This window comes from Liolophura sinensis, chromosome 6, assembly GCF_032854445.1.
Source record: "Liolophura sinensis isolate JHLJ2023 chromosome 6, CUHK_Ljap_v2, whole genome shotgun sequence".
NCBI classification, from domain to species: Eukaryota; Metazoa; Mollusca; class Polyplacophora; order Chitonida; family Chitonidae; genus Liolophura; species Liolophura sinensis.
Window position 1 is genome coordinate 71087354 of NC_088300.1, and position 15575 is coordinate 71102928.

General features: G+C 38.7%; 1 protein-coding gene across 1 annotated transcript; it reads left to right on the forward strand.

The window, feature by feature from the left end:
• The first annotated feature begins 469 nt into the window (after positions 1 to 469).
• LOC135468480 (translation factor Guf1, mitochondrial-like) lies at positions 470 to 14531 on the forward strand. Its single transcript, XM_064746761.1, is given in 19 exon segments — positions 470 to 566; positions 782 to 839; positions 1103 to 1214; positions 1703 to 1851; positions 2144 to 2224; positions 2365 to 2431; positions 2434 to 2525; positions 3760 to 3824; positions 4196 to 4308; positions 5722 to 5812; positions 6491 to 6620; positions 8507 to 8616; positions 10400 to 10527; positions 10780 to 10850; positions 11342 to 11443; positions 11829 to 11962; positions 12861 to 12906; positions 13452 to 13664; positions 14338 to 14531. Coding segments are annotated over 19 exon segments (1968 nt in total). The 5' UTR covers positions 470 to 486; the 3' UTR covers positions 14464 to 14531.
• Positions 14532 to 15575: the final 1044 nt, after the last annotated feature.

Here is a 15575-nt window from a genome sequence, read left to right on the forward strand (position 1 = left end):
TCATAATGCACAAAAACTGCAATTTTACCTGCATGCATTTTATTTGCCCATTTAACCTGCGGATGGTCGTGGGTTTCCCCGGGCTCTGCCCGATTTGCTCCCACCATAATGCTGGCCGTCGTCGTATAAGAGAAATAATCTTGAGTGCGGCGTAAAACACCAATCAAATAAATAGAAAGAATTGTGAAGTTTGGCTTGCCATATGGCCTTGTGGTATTAAATGCCAGCTCCCGGATTTCTTGTTCATGGATTCAACTGCTGCTTTTTTTGCAGTGATCGAGATAAGTTATTACCCATTTTTTTTTTGGTGAAAGTGTTAAAGGGTAGCCGAGCTTGTTCTCTACTTTTAGAAATTGATTAGGCCCTTTAATGGGCCATAGGTGCCTTAGTCGGCATGCGGGGAAAAGCACGAAGATTTAAGGGGAGACTACTCTGCTGTGACATCTGGAGCTGTCAAAGTCGGAGGCGCACGTGGGCTAGCAAGCCATGACGATGTGGATAAGAAATGCTATTTGCCCATTTTGCAAAAGGCTAATAGATCAGACCAAAAGTCGGCACATAAACAGGTAATACATATGCAATTAATGGGATGAAATTAAACGAGACACAACGTAGCAATTGCTGACTGATTCGTGCATTTGCATTACTTTCTGTGGCACTGGATAATATGTGATCATACAGGGATCAATTTTCGACGTCAAACTTTTTCATAGGTACCCAGTTCAATTAATCAGTCAATCAGTCAGTCAATCGGTTGGCCTTTTTCTTTGTCTTGTTGTAGGTTTCGTGCAAACGTTCACAGAGAGGTTTTTCAGAGGAGAAGATACTCGACTAAAAAGGTATAAGCAGGAAAAAAAGTATTGTGATCATTCAGATTTCAAATTGAGCAGGCCTACCCACAGGAGCTTTCGTCAACCGTTACTCAGCTGAGGTAGTCCATGTAGGCCTACAGACACACAAATTTTCAACAAAGAAATATTTAAGATCTTTGTTGTTTTTTGGATTTTTTTTTGTTGTTTTTTTTTTCAGACTTCTTGTCTTGAGTAGGATTTATGTCCGCATTTTATGATTTTCATGTAAATATCTTTTCTTTTTAAATCAGATCGAGTACGATTTGTCTGATTTCTCTGTTGACCGGGTGAGAAACTTCAGTATAATAGCCCATGTAGATCACGGCAAAAGTACTCTGGCAGACAGGATTCTAGAGCTGACAGGTAAGTAGGTGCTAGATGTACATCTATGTACACAACTTGGAAACTGTGTATAAATATATGCAACTATACCATGAAACAATAAATTGCATGTAGATGTAAGAGCATGTTATATTCTTGTTCTGAAATAAGTTGCTATAAAATGAAACACTTTGAATGTAAATTACACCCTGTTATTGCAGTTGTCTGCTTCTGTGAGAATACCTCTTTAATTAAGAAAGGATATGAAATAAGCTCCCTCATCATCCTCTACATTCTCTGGTAAATTACAAGTTTACAAATTCAGATCATGTTGGCCATTGTAAAGATGATTCACTACCTTTATCAATATATGTAGTATCAAACAAACACATAAATTGTAACAGTTACTCAGGAGTTAAAGTGTTAATTAACACAAATAGGAAATTGTGAAATACCCAAAGATTAAGATGATAACCTGGAAATATGTAATGAACACAATTCACATGATTTATTGTTGTTTACATTTACAGGTGTGATCCCATCAGATGTGGGTAATGCACAGGTGTTAGATCGTTTACAGGTAGAGAGGGAGAGGGGCATCACAGTCAAAGCTCAGACTGCTTCACTGTTCTATGAGCATCAAGGGACAACATACCTCCTTAATTTAATTGACACCCCTGTGAGTAACCATGGAAATATGAATGGCTAGGGGGTTGGACGTGAAAGTTTAATGAGATTTAGATATCAATTTTGTTCAAAATGTACTTTTACTAAAAATTCACAACTGTGACTTACATGTAATAAATGTGATGAGTAATTTTTAACTGTTGTTAAGTGAATTTCTTTCCAAAAAATTTGTGTATGTGTATGTAACATTTCCTCAGTGTGAAACGGGGTCTTATTTTGTTTTTACATGTGTATCCTGTCAGCGGGAGAACCTGTTTGTACATGTTCTTTTGTTCCTATTACAGGGCCATGTAGATTTTAACTATGAGGTATCGCGGTCGCTCTCTGCATGTCAAGGTGTTATTTTGTTGGTGGATGCCAATCAGGTAGGTGGAGATTCCCTTTAAGGGAGAAGGCCATGGGAATTTTATTCATTCAGTAAAATAGATAAAATAATTGATGCTTAGTTAATGAATTAACAACAGTGACTATCAGCTTTATATGTCAGCTACCTCTATTTTTCCAGGGTGTACAGGCACAGACTGTAGCCAACTTCTTCTTAGCATTTGAACAGGAACTGGAGATAATTCCTGTTTTAACAAGATAGACCTTAAACATGCCAAGCCAGAAGTGGTGATCAGTCAGCTGGGGAACCTGTTTGATATACAGCCAGAACAGGTTTTGAAGGTGAGCAAATTAAAAAGACCAAGCCAAAGGTGGTGATCATTCAGCTGGAGAACCTGCTTGACTTACGACCAGAACAGGTTCTTAAACTGAGTAAAGTAAAAAGATCAGGCCAGAGTTGGTGATCATTCAACTGGAGAACCTGTTTGACTTACGACCAGAACAGGTTCTTAAACTGAGTATAGTAAAAAGATCTGGCCAGAGTTTGGTGATCATTCAACTTGAGAACCTGTTTGATGTATGACCAGAACAGGTTCTGAAGGTGAGGAAAGTAAAAAGATCTGGCCAGAGCTGTTGATCATTCAACTGGAGAAACCGTTTGACTTACGACCTGAACAGGTTCTGAAGGTGAGGAAAGCAAAAAGATCAGGCCAGAGTTGGTGGTTGTTCACCTGGGGAACCTGTTTGACGTATGACCAGAACAGGTTCTGAAGGTGAGGAAAGTAAAAAGATCTGGCCAGAGCTGGTGATCATTCAACTGGAGAAACCGTTTGACTTACGACCTGAACAGGTTCTGAAGGTGAGGAAAGCAAAAAGATCAGGCCAGAGTTGGTGATCGTTCAACTGGGGAACCTGTTTGATACACGACCAGAACAGGTTCTGAAGGTGAACAAAAGACCAGGCCAGAGGCGGTGATCGTTCAACTGGGGAACCTGTTTGATACACGACCAGAACAGGTTCTGAAGGTGAACAAAAGACCAGGCCAGAGGCTGTGATCGTTCAACTGGGGAACCTGTTTGATACACGACCAGAACAGGTTCTGAAGGTGAACAAAAGACCAGGCCAGAGTTGGTGATCGTTCAACTGGGGAACCTGTTTGATACATGACCAGAACAGGTTCTGAAGGTGAACAAAAGACCAGGCCAGAGTTGGTGATCGTTCAACTGGGGAACCTGTTTGATACACGACCAGAACAGGTTCTGAAGGTGAACAAAAGACCAGGCCAGAGCCGGTGATCAATCCATGCTGTTAAAGTCATTGCATGTTAATGAGTTGGTATTGATACATGTATGTTTACATCAACTATGCTTTTTTAGGGTCACCTTAGTTGTTTATTCAAACATTTTGATTTACTACATTCATAAACTTAACTGTCATTGTATAAGTGAATATTCCTGAGACTTACATTAAACTCCAATGCAATATAAATTCATATATTTTGTGTGGGTCTTCCAGAGTGATTGTGTAATAAAAACTCATACAATACGAATATGTTAATATAACTTTGTTCTGACAGGTGTCTGCTAAACATGGAACTGGTGTAAAGGAAGTCCTGGATGCTGTTGTTGAAAGGCTCCCAGCGTAAGCATTTTAAACCCATATCAGTAGTGTAATTGTTTTCATTAAGTGCATTGCATGTATTTATCATGAAAATGTTGTATTGATCTTTGCCCTTTTATTTAATTCTTTATTAGGTCATTCGATGAAAGATCTTTTTGTATTTTGTATCCGCTCCAGTCTCTCTGCATTGAGCCTGTTTTCTATAAACTGTCTGTTGTGATTTGCATTTTGTGAAGTACTTATTTTAAGAAAAGTAATAGGTAGTAATAATAAGTAATTTATCAAAACATGTTTACTCTGTGTATATTCTGAGTATAAATATAACCCAACAGCCAGTTTATCAGTAAAAATAATTAAGATGAGGCTATTCCCCTTTATGTATGACCCTTCAGGCCCCAGGGGGACAGAAATAAACCACTGAAGAGCCTAGTCTTTGATTCCTGGTATGACCAGTTCAGAGGTGCAGTGGCTGACATTGCTGTACTAGATGGAGTGTTGCGAAAAGGTAAGATAATTATATGTTAATTAAGCCACTTTGTGTAAGCATTTGAAATGTGGAAAAGTGGGGCTTTTCACACGAAATATCTTCCAAAAGCTTCAAATATATACTTTTCACACTCATTGAATTAACACTTTTTCCATTCTTTAAATCCACACTTTTTCCAATCTTTAAACACACACTTTTCTTAGTTTTTAAACCCACACTTTTCATATATGGTAAATCTGCACTTTTCCCACTCTTTAAACCCAAGAGGGGCCTCCGTGGCTCAGTTGGTTAGTGCGCTAGCGCAGCTTAATGGCCCAGGAGTCTCTGACCAATGCGGTCGCTGTGAGTTCAAGTCTAGCTCATGCTGGCTTCCTCTCCGGCCGTACGTGGGAAGGTCTGCCAGCAACCTGCGTAAGATCGTGGGTTTACCCCGCGCTCTGCCCGGTTTCCACCCACCATAATGCTGGCCGCCGTCGTATAAGTGAAATATTCTTGAGTATGGCGTAAAACACCAATCAAATAAAATAAAAAAATACTTTAAACCCACACTTTTCCCTCTTCTTAAACACACAGGTCCCACTCTTTAAACCCACACTTTTCCCACTCTTTAAACCCCACACTTTTCCCACTCTTTAAACCCACACTTTTCCCACTTTTTAAACTCACACTTTTACCAGTCTTTAAACCCACACTTTTCCCGCCTATTAAACCCACACTTTTCACAGTTGTTAAACCCACACTTCTCATAGTCGTTAAACCCACACTTTTCATAGTCATTAAACCCACACTTTTTCCAGGCATTAAACCCACACTTTTCCCACTCTTTAAACCCACACTTTTCATAGTTGTTAAACCCACACTTTTCATAGTTGTTAAATCCACGCTTTTCATAGTCTTTAAACCCACTTTTTTCCCACTCTTTAAACCCACACTTTTCATAGTTGTTAAATCCACACTTTTCTTGGTCGTTAAATCCACACTTTTCCCACTCTTTAAACCCTGAAACAGTCATGAAAATCCAGATGAGGAAATCTTTTTGAGTAGTTACTATGTGTATAACCACTACAGAGTTTCACCACAAATAAGAACAATTTTTTTACATGGATTTATCATTTAGCATTTGGTGTTCATATCTTTTGGGCACATGCCTAGCACAAAGATTCCCATTCTAACATGTATGCTTGGCAGGTGAGGTTAGCTTCACCGGCTAAATGGCTGCGTCAACAAATATCAAGTTTTCTGATTGGCTGATGTAGCATTTTGACTAATAGTTGCAGCTGGTCAGATTATTTTGATTGGTGAACTAGAGTGCAGATATGATTATAGAGAACTTGGATGTAAGTGTCAGGTGCCATGTGTGTTGTGAACTGGAGATTACATTTATTCTGAGCCATGAAGAACACCTGGACATGTATGTCATTATTGTTACAGGTGAGAAGATAACATCAGCGTACACTCAGAAGAGTTATGGGATCCAGGAAGTCGGGATTAAATACCCCACTGAGACCCCCACTGATGCCCTGTGAGTGTGTAGCAGCATTTCTAGGGGTGCATGTCCAATCAGGATCAAGTTCATAAAATTGTGTATGCCAGTTGTAATCAGAGAACTTCACAGCAGTCTTAACACATTTACTCTTCAATCAGAGCTGGTGTTCACAGAAAAGCGAATAAATCCTCCTGATTAATAAGGACACTTTATGGAAGCTTAACACAAACTGCCGTAAATGACCATAAATTTCGTCTGACTTGCCCATTTTTCCTAATTCTGACAGCTCTTGATTTTAGAGAGGCGTTTTGAGATTTGCGTGGAACATTGGATGATATTCTACTGGGTAATTATTAATTTTAGCACCAAAAATAGTATTTTTTGTGATATTTGTTTGCCTGTAAAAATGCGGTCATTTAGGGAATGTGTTTTTCCATAGAAAAGTATTCCTTGAAAGTGACCATTTATGTTTGAAGATTCAAGAAAACTTTGTTTGGGATTTTGTGATCCAAGTGTCACAAAATCAAAATTTGCCAGTGGAAGACGAAGTATGATGCAATATGATAATGATGATCTCATATCAATGCAGCATAAAACAAAAAAGAAATAGAACAAACGAATTTTCACACATAATGATTAATCTAGTGGAGTGTTTTTTAAGTGGCAGTTGTGTATGTATTTATGTACATGGAATTGTCTATTTACAATTCACAGGTATGCGGGCCAGGTGGGATACATCATAGCGGGCATGAAAAAAACCAATGAGGCTCAGATAGGGGATACAATTCATCATCAGGGTTGTCCAGTGGAGGCTCTGCCAGGGTTCAAACCTGCCAAGCCTATGGTATGTGGACAAAACAGACCAAGTGGGCAAAGTTTGAATGAGGATGGCTTCACCTGTCTGCAGAATTTTGTGCAAACATTTCCAGGGTCAAGCCTGGACATGGTTTTGATCTTGGGGATATACTTGTAGTTTAAATTAATACAGAATTAATTGTGATTCGCTAAAGCTACTATATGTGTGGATTTCCATTCTATTAAAACAATAGTTTCAATATGAAACTTAACTGATACGGAAGTTAAAACCATTACCAAAATATGGTATAGCCTTGCTTTAGATCAATAAAAGTGTTTCTGTTGCTATTTTTTGGATGATAAACTGAGCTACATTCATTTTATGTTAAAGGACAAGACAGCACCTGGCTAAAACATATTTTAGTCGAAAGCAGTATACTCAAGCTTTCTAAAAAGTATCATACTTTATTATTTTAATAAGATTTCATTGAATTACATGTAGAGCAAAATAACAACACTGCACAAATGGCTGGTGTGAGTCGAGGCAGCCATCTTGAGAATTTTACCCAATCAAACACTTTGCTATGAGTTTGCACAGCCTGCGCTGTGACGAAGCCTTTACCCATTCACTCCATGAGGTGACATATGATAACACAAAACTACTGCATACATTTAAGACATTACTGTGAGATTGTTTACAATGATTTAGTTACCTCTAGCCAAAGGGCCATTTCACAAAGTGTTGTGTTGCAGGTCTGTATCATTTACGGATCACCACAGACATAAATCAGTTGACTGACAAGCCGTCTAGTATTCAACTAAGGTGTCACAAATTATGTCAGGCAGTAGCATATCGTCTTGGCCCAAACTGCATTCTTATCCCCAAGTACATTGTTTATCGTTCACTTTCGCATTTAGTCATTAGTTTCTGAATAACAAATATCAGCATCAGTGCAGAATTCATTAGTGAGGCGGAAGGTTTATGGGAATGAGAGGACAGCATCTCACCGCACAATACTTAAAATTAATTAAATATTGTGATATAGTTTTTTTCTCTGAATTCATCTGCTGCTAGGATATTTAAACAGGGTTGCTGGAGTTCCTTGTAAATGATATAGTAGCTCTACTATATCAACAGTTCAACCAGTGGAAAAATATTCTTCCAGTATATCCAATTTGTGAGAAAACTATATTTTTCACTTGGGCCTTCATCGCCGATGTCCACAACTCTTATCTGTCATAGGCTACTGCTTAGACTATTGTACAGAAAATACCTTCGATGTTAGGGAGCTAGGGTAAACGTGATGTCCACTTGCCCTTGATAATGGAAACCTGCTGAAGCTGTGTTGACAAAGTTTTACTAAACTTTTACTGGGTTGAAAAAAAAAACTAGAATAATATTTAATGCCGGTTTAAGATACTTTGAATGATGGTTTTTCAGTGGACTTGAACATGTGTCAGGAGCTGTCTCTCGGTTTAAATTTCAGTTACCTTTAAATATAACAATTAAGAGGAAGTAAATTAAATGGAAATTCAGTGACATTAGCATAATATAATGAAATGCAGATGATGACCATGTGTGATTCGTTTGTTTCTTCAGTATTACAACAGTAGGTATTTATGCTGCTTATAATGCAGGAAATATTGACGTACCTAATGCCTTTAATCACACTAGATGTACTGACAGCAGAGCTTTGTTCCTGTGTACATTAGTAACTTCCTGTATTAATGTGACACAAGTCAGGACCATCTATAACACTACTCTTTAGTCCACTAATCCAGAACCTAAGAGGGTTCAAATCCAGTTTCTGCTTTGTGCCAGTTTCAAATCAAATCTCATAAACTAAGATTATAGGAAGGCTTCAATATACTGACAATACATGTACTTGGTATATCCAGTTTTAGTTTTTCTCTTGGTTGTTTCTGTTAACACAGGTGTTTGCTGGCATTTTTCCATCTGACCAGTCAGAGTACAATAATTTGCGCTCAGCCCTGGACCGCTTGACTCTAAATGACTCCAGTGTTAGTGTGCATCCAGACAGCAGGTGAGGTTAGGGGACAAAACCTCCATGATCTGGACCTTTGTTAGTGTGCACCCACACAGCAGGTAAGGTTAGGGAACAAAACCTCCATGACCTGGCCCAGTGTAAGTGTACATCCAGACAGTAGGTGAGTTCAGGTGACCTGGCCCAGTGTTAGTGTACATCCAGACAGTAGGTGAGTTCAGGTGACCTGGTCCAGTGTTAGTGTACATCCAGACAGTAGATGAGTTCAGGTGACCTGGCCCAGTGTTAGTGAACATCCAGGCAGTAGGTGAGTTCAGGTGACCTGATCCAGTGTTAGTGTACATCCAGACAGTAGGTAAGTTTAAGTAACAACACCACGATGATCTGACAATACCTCCATGATCTGGACCTGTGTTAGTGTACATCCAGACAGTAGGTGAGTTCAGGTGACCTGGCCCAGTGTTAGTGTACATCCAGACAGCAGGTAAGTTTAAGTAACAACACCCCAATGATCTGACAATACCTCCATGATCTGGACCTGTGTTAGTGTTCATCCAGACAGTAGGTGAGTTCAGGTGACCTGACCCAGTGTTAGTGTACATCCAGACAGTAGGTAAGTTTAAGTAACACCACCACGATGATCTGACAATACCTCCATGATCTGGACCTGTGTTAGTGTACATCCAGACAGTAGATGAGTTCAGGTGACCTGGCCCAGTGTTAGTGAACATCCAGGCAGTAGGTGAGTTCAGGTGACCTGACCCAGTGTTAGTGTACATCCAGACAGTAGGTAAGTTAAGTAACAACACCACGATGATCTGACAATACCTCCATGATCTGGACCTGTGTTAGTGTACATCCAGACAGTAGATGAGTTCAGGTGACCTGGCCCAGTGTTAGTGTACATCCAGGCAGTAGGTGAGTTCAGGTGACCTGACCCAGTGTTAGTGTACATCCAGACAGCAGGTAAGTTTAAGTAACAACACCACGATGATCTGACAATACCTCCCAGTGTTAGTGTACATCCAGGCAGTAGGTGAGTTCAGGTGACCTGACCCAGTGTTAGTGTACATCCAGACAGCAGGTAAGTTTAAGTAACAACACCACGATGATCTGACAATACCTCCATAACCCCAAGGGTTATGGGGACAGTAGTGGGGACAATAGTATTAGAGGTTAGGGGACAATACCTCCATGATCTTGTCCTGTGTTTGTGTGCATCCAGACATCAGGTGAGTTTAGGTAACAACACCCCAATGATGTGATCTTGCTTTAGTGTGCATCCAGACTGCAGGTCAGTTCACATGACAGCACCTCCATTACGTGGCCCTGTGTTCTCGTGCACACTCAGACGGCAGGTGAGTTCAGGTGAGAACACTCCCATCATCTGGTCCTTCTCCTGTGTTTAAGTTTCTCCCACAATATGACTGTAAGCTTGCTCAGGTGGCAACAGGTGATATTTTGAATTTTTGATTATTACCAGTAAGGTCTGTAAAGTGCATTCTGCTACATGTACATGTGGTTGTCAAGGCCTGTCCTACACTTGAACAAATACATGATTAATTCTTAGTAAATCCCAAAATTTTCCCACAGCATCATGTTAAGCACCATTGAAATAACAAATAAAAACATGACCGAAAGGGGTAAGAGTGAGGTGGTAATATTTTATGTTGTAGACAGTCGTATATGTACAAGTAGTGGAGAACGTTTTGGATATACTTGTAGTTCCTAGCCACATGAAAGTGCTGAAAACATGTCATGATCTGTGACCACCATTTTTTCTCTGATGCATCACCTGTATTTGGACTGTCTCTAACCACAGTGCGGCCCTTGGACAAGGCTGGAGGTTGGGATTCCTGGGTCTACTACACATGGATGTTTTCACACAGAGGCTGGAACAAGAGCACAATGCATCGCTCATAGTTACCTCCCCTAATGTGCCTTATAAAGGTTAGAGTTATCTCCTCTTATATTTCAACCTTGTTGGACGTAAGTTTTAAAAAATAAACTGTTTTGGGGTTTAAAATCTTGACATATGACTATTTTAGTAAGTCTGCTAAGTTTTGAAATTATCAGAAGTTTTAGTTAAATACATGTAAGTGTCATTTAGAGTTTAAAATACCTACTATAGAGTTTAATATACCTGGTTGTTGTATAATTACAGGATTGTATTGTAAATGTTCTGTGTTTTGAATATTTTAGTCAAAATGAATGGTCCCAAAAACATAAAGAAATATGGTGGGGAAGAAGTCACAGTATTAAATCCTTGCCATGTAAGTACAAAAATGTGTATTGTATTTGTGGCATGGCTATATTTTTAAATATCGCATATACTGTATTTGTTTTTGTAAGTTTGGAAGTGTATGAGTTCACTTGCAGGGTAAGTGTGCAGTAGGCTTTGATTACGCAATAAATATGAATGGAGACTTAAATTAATTTTTTTTCTCTTTCATGTGTCTTGTATTGAAATTTTATCCGTAACTTTCTTACAGAGCATTGTCTGGGTCTCCCATATATTTTTAGGGTGAGCTGAGGTTATTTGTGTGACATTACTATTTATAAGCCTGATCGGCTCCTTGGGATTTGAACCATTCTTCTTTAAGGAGACACTGTTTTCATATGAATTTAACCTAAATGCAACAAACACACACATGTTTGTGAGATTGTTGACATTGACAGATTACATGGTGGAAGCATACACGTGTCTTACACAAATGTGTAATAATACATGTGAATTGCATGGGAATACTGTACCTGGTTTCAGTTGCCGCCGGTGTCGACAGTGTCTGAGTATATGGAGCCTATGGTACTGGGGACCATTATCACACCTGATGATTACCTGAGCCAAGTGATTAATTTGAGTCTGGTAAGACCAATGTACACCTGTACAATAACCCTTCTGGTAATCATGCATTCTGTATTTTTGTATTTGCAAAATTTTCTGTAGGCTTCCACCATGGTTTATGCAATTGAGTTTTTGCCTTTCAATTGGGAATGAGATGATCTAAAAAACTGCATGTACTATAAACATTATTGAAAATTAAATTATTGTAACATTCATGATAAACCTGTAGATATGGTTTTGCCAGTTTTGTCAACAATAAAAACTTTCTTTGTTGGGGTGGGGGGAGCGGTTAAAATGAAACTATAAAGTGCTACATTAAAAGAGATGAGTAAACAGGACTGGACAGTTTGCAATTATGTTGTTCACTTACACTGACCAGGTTATTTTTTGGCTGTTTTTTATTCAGGAATGTAGGGGAGAGCAGAAGGACCAAACATACATTGACAACAGCAGAATTATGTTCAAGTTCATCCTGCCATTGAATGAAATCCTTGTGAACTTCTTTGATGACCTGAAGTCAGTAACATCTGGCTATGCAAGGTATGATACATGCTCTTCATGTGGTGGCAGTGGCTTTTGTAATTTACTCATAATACGCCACTCCTGTGTTTAGAAGGGTTTTTTTGTGGTGCCTGCATGGTGTGTTGATCCCTCTTATGTGCTGACTTACTCTCCAGTCGTACATGTAGATGGCCATGGGTTTCCCCTGGTTTCCTCCCACCATAATGCTGGCCACTGTCGTATAAGTGAAGTATTCTTGAGTAAAGTATAAATCACCAACCAAATAAATACATAAATAAAATTCCACTATGCTGCATTTTTTTAACAGCCTGTTTCAATTTATTGATATGTTCTGTGTTTGCTTGAACTCATTAGGTCTGCTGTCCAGTTTCCTTTAACGATAAAAATGAACTCCATCCTTTTAAGTAAAAAAACAACTATCAAATAAAATAAATAAATAAATATCAATCTTGGTGTGTCTTTTGTTTGTCTTCAAATGGGAGGAAATCAAACACAGGTTTTCCTGATATTAGTACATGTATATTGTGTGACTGTATAAGGCGTCATGTCTGGTGCCTTCAGCATGGTATTCCTGTGAGGCAGCACTGTAAATTTGATGGCAATGCCATAACGGACACACTATTGTGGTATGAAATAATGTTGTAAGTGTTAAGTGAGAGCAAACAAGCAAACAGTAAATTTAAGTGAATGCACTGGGGTTTAAATATGACGCAAAACAGTGGAAATGTGGAATTAATCTGAGGTAGGAAAAATATGGTAAACATTTGACAGCTTTACAGAAAAAACGAAGAAGGTTGCAGCTTTCATTCAATTTCAAATACCCCTCCACAGCTGAGCCCAAAGATATGCTTTAAATGTAACTTACAGATCAGTCTATCACCTATTGTCTACAAACAATGTCTTTTTCTCTTTTCAGCTTTGATTATGAAAATTATGGATACAGAGTTTCAGATCTTGTTAAGGTAAGCTGTTTCACCAAGGATTTGAGACAAAAGAAAATATCTTCAGAATCAGCTAGTATTTCATGAAGAGGATGTCATCTTGACATTGACATGGTACTGAGACTTCCAAGAAGTCTTTTGAACTAATGGTTCAGAGCTTTTCATTCTGTGATGGCACCCAGGTGGCTGGTTTGTTTTTTATGCAGTATTTTGATATTGTGGCTCTCTGACCCTGTGTGATATCTCAAGAACTAAGGGTGTCAGTAATAAATTCTTTGGTGAGAATACCTCAATCCTGTCAGAAAAAATTCATTCTGGCTTATGGAAAAGATAGGGGTTTCAAAGAAATTAACATTGAGAGAGGCCAAGAAAAAACAGTGCAGCCCTGTTTTTGGAGAGTTGGTCTGGTAAATACTTTTAATGACGGCCTTATGGGCCAATTTAATTCAGCTCAATTTCATACTGAATAGCTTTTCAGTTTTGTCAGTGCACTCTTGGTCAGCAGATCAGCATTGGTTCCAAAAGCTGTCGTCTAGTTTATGAAGTACTGATTGGTTTGTGTGTAGATTACAGTCCTGATCAATGGCAATGAAGTGGATGAGTTGACAACAATAGCACATGTCAGCAGAGCAAGAACTCTGGGTAAACAGATCTGTGCCCGACTGAAGGAGACCATTCCCCGCCAGATGTTCAACATAGCACTACAGGCGTCTGTCGGTGCTAAGATAATTGCTAGGGAGGATATTCGGGCGCTGAAGAAAGATGTCTTAGCAAAATGTGTAAGTTTGTTAGACATCGTTTTATGTCTTCTCAGTACCAGTTTAAGAAGATCTCTTTAGGTTTTCCACTATGGATTCAAGTTCTTTGACCTATATTTTGAGTCATATGTCCATATGAAGGCTTTGAATTATAAACTTTGAATACAGTGCGGGCAAAAGCAGTGTGGTCCCGTTTATTCTCATGTCATATAGTTTCTGGCTGTTTTTAGACTTTGGTATATTTTTAAGAACAAGTTTCAAGTTTCAGTTGAAATTGTTTGATCTTTACAATGTCTTCAAAAATGGCTTGGCAGATTTTAACATATGGCCAAGATCTGTATTACCCTACCTGTAATGTATACAAGTAGTCACACCTTTGTTAATGCTCAATTATTGGGGCCAAGGTATAGATTGGTCAATTTTGTCACTGATCTGTTTTAATTATAGTTAAATTTATCATGTGTTGCAGATGTGTTCTTAATTATTGAATTTACCATGATTGCAGTATTGTTGAATTAATTAAATTTATCACTGTGATATTTTCATAGACAATGATTACTTCACCAGCCAAATACTTCTATGCAACCATTCACGTCATCATATAATCATAAGGAACATATGAGAATGTGTGTGGCAAAGCACCATGTGTATGACAACATGACAAATAAAGAAATAAATCTGTTCTTGGTTGCAGTATGGTGGAGATATCACAAGGAAAATGAAATTGTTGCGACGGCAGGCCGAAGGAAAGAAAACGAATGCGATCTGTCGGAAACGTTCAAATCCTAAGGATGCATTCATCAAAGTTTTACGAAAATGAGAGTACAGTTTTAATTTATAGTCTATTCCTCTGGTTTGAATTTGTAAATAAAATGTATAAAATTGTCACCTTGAATTTCCATTGAAACCCCACATATTTGATTTATTTATTCTTCGTAGATTTTTGGGGAGAAAAAAGTGATTTTTTTTTCTCCCCAAAACACGTACTTGTCCCAAGTTATCAATAAAGGCTAAAGATTAGATTGAAGGTGGAAGGAGAGAAAAATGGCTTTTTCTCCAACTGCGCACTGTTTGTTTTATGATAAACAAAAGTACTATTTCCCTTTGACCAAGGAGGTGGTTTTCTCAAACCAAATCTTTGGTCGTCTTCCTCCTGTTTTAAAATTGGAGGGTGGGTATCTGGCAAAGCGCAGTGCTTTCAGAGGCATGTCATCATTGGTTGAGTGTCCAACAGACTTCACCAACAACTTCATTTTCCTCTGAAGTGTAACATAGCTAAAGATGCATGTGTACAGGAAAGTTTTAGTCTGTTACCACATACCTTTACTTAAATTGGACAAAAGTTTCCTCTTTTCTAGTATCCTTTTGAATCCTTGTTTAATCTAAATTACTGTCTTCTATATATTACATCTCATACTTTTTTCTCACTTGTACATTTGCCTGATAATAGCAAGGTTTCCTCTCAAAATTGCAATATTTCTTCTCAACAATGTCTGCTTTCCAACCAATTTTAGATATATTTTGAGCATCTTTAAGTTCCAAACATGATCAAGTCTTCTAGCGTTACAAAGTCTCCTTCTAACATTACCAGGCCTCCTCCTCCTCCATGCTAACTTTACCATGTCTCCTTCTCACATTACCACCAGGGTCCGTCCTGACTCGAGCCACACCTAAGACTTTAAAACAGGATTGGCGTTCAGCATGAAGGGGATAGTGCAACTACTGGTTGACCCGTATCAGTATAATGGCTTGGGCGGGGCCCCTTACTTGCCTTCGGTTAGGCGTCTCAGTGAAACAGCACTAAATAAAAGAGCGGTGGAAATCCGTCTTGCAACAAGAAGGCACATTACATGCATTCTAAGGATTCCTTCGTCGTCATATGACTGAAAAATTGTTAAGTACAACGTTAAACCCCAAGCACTCACTCTGACA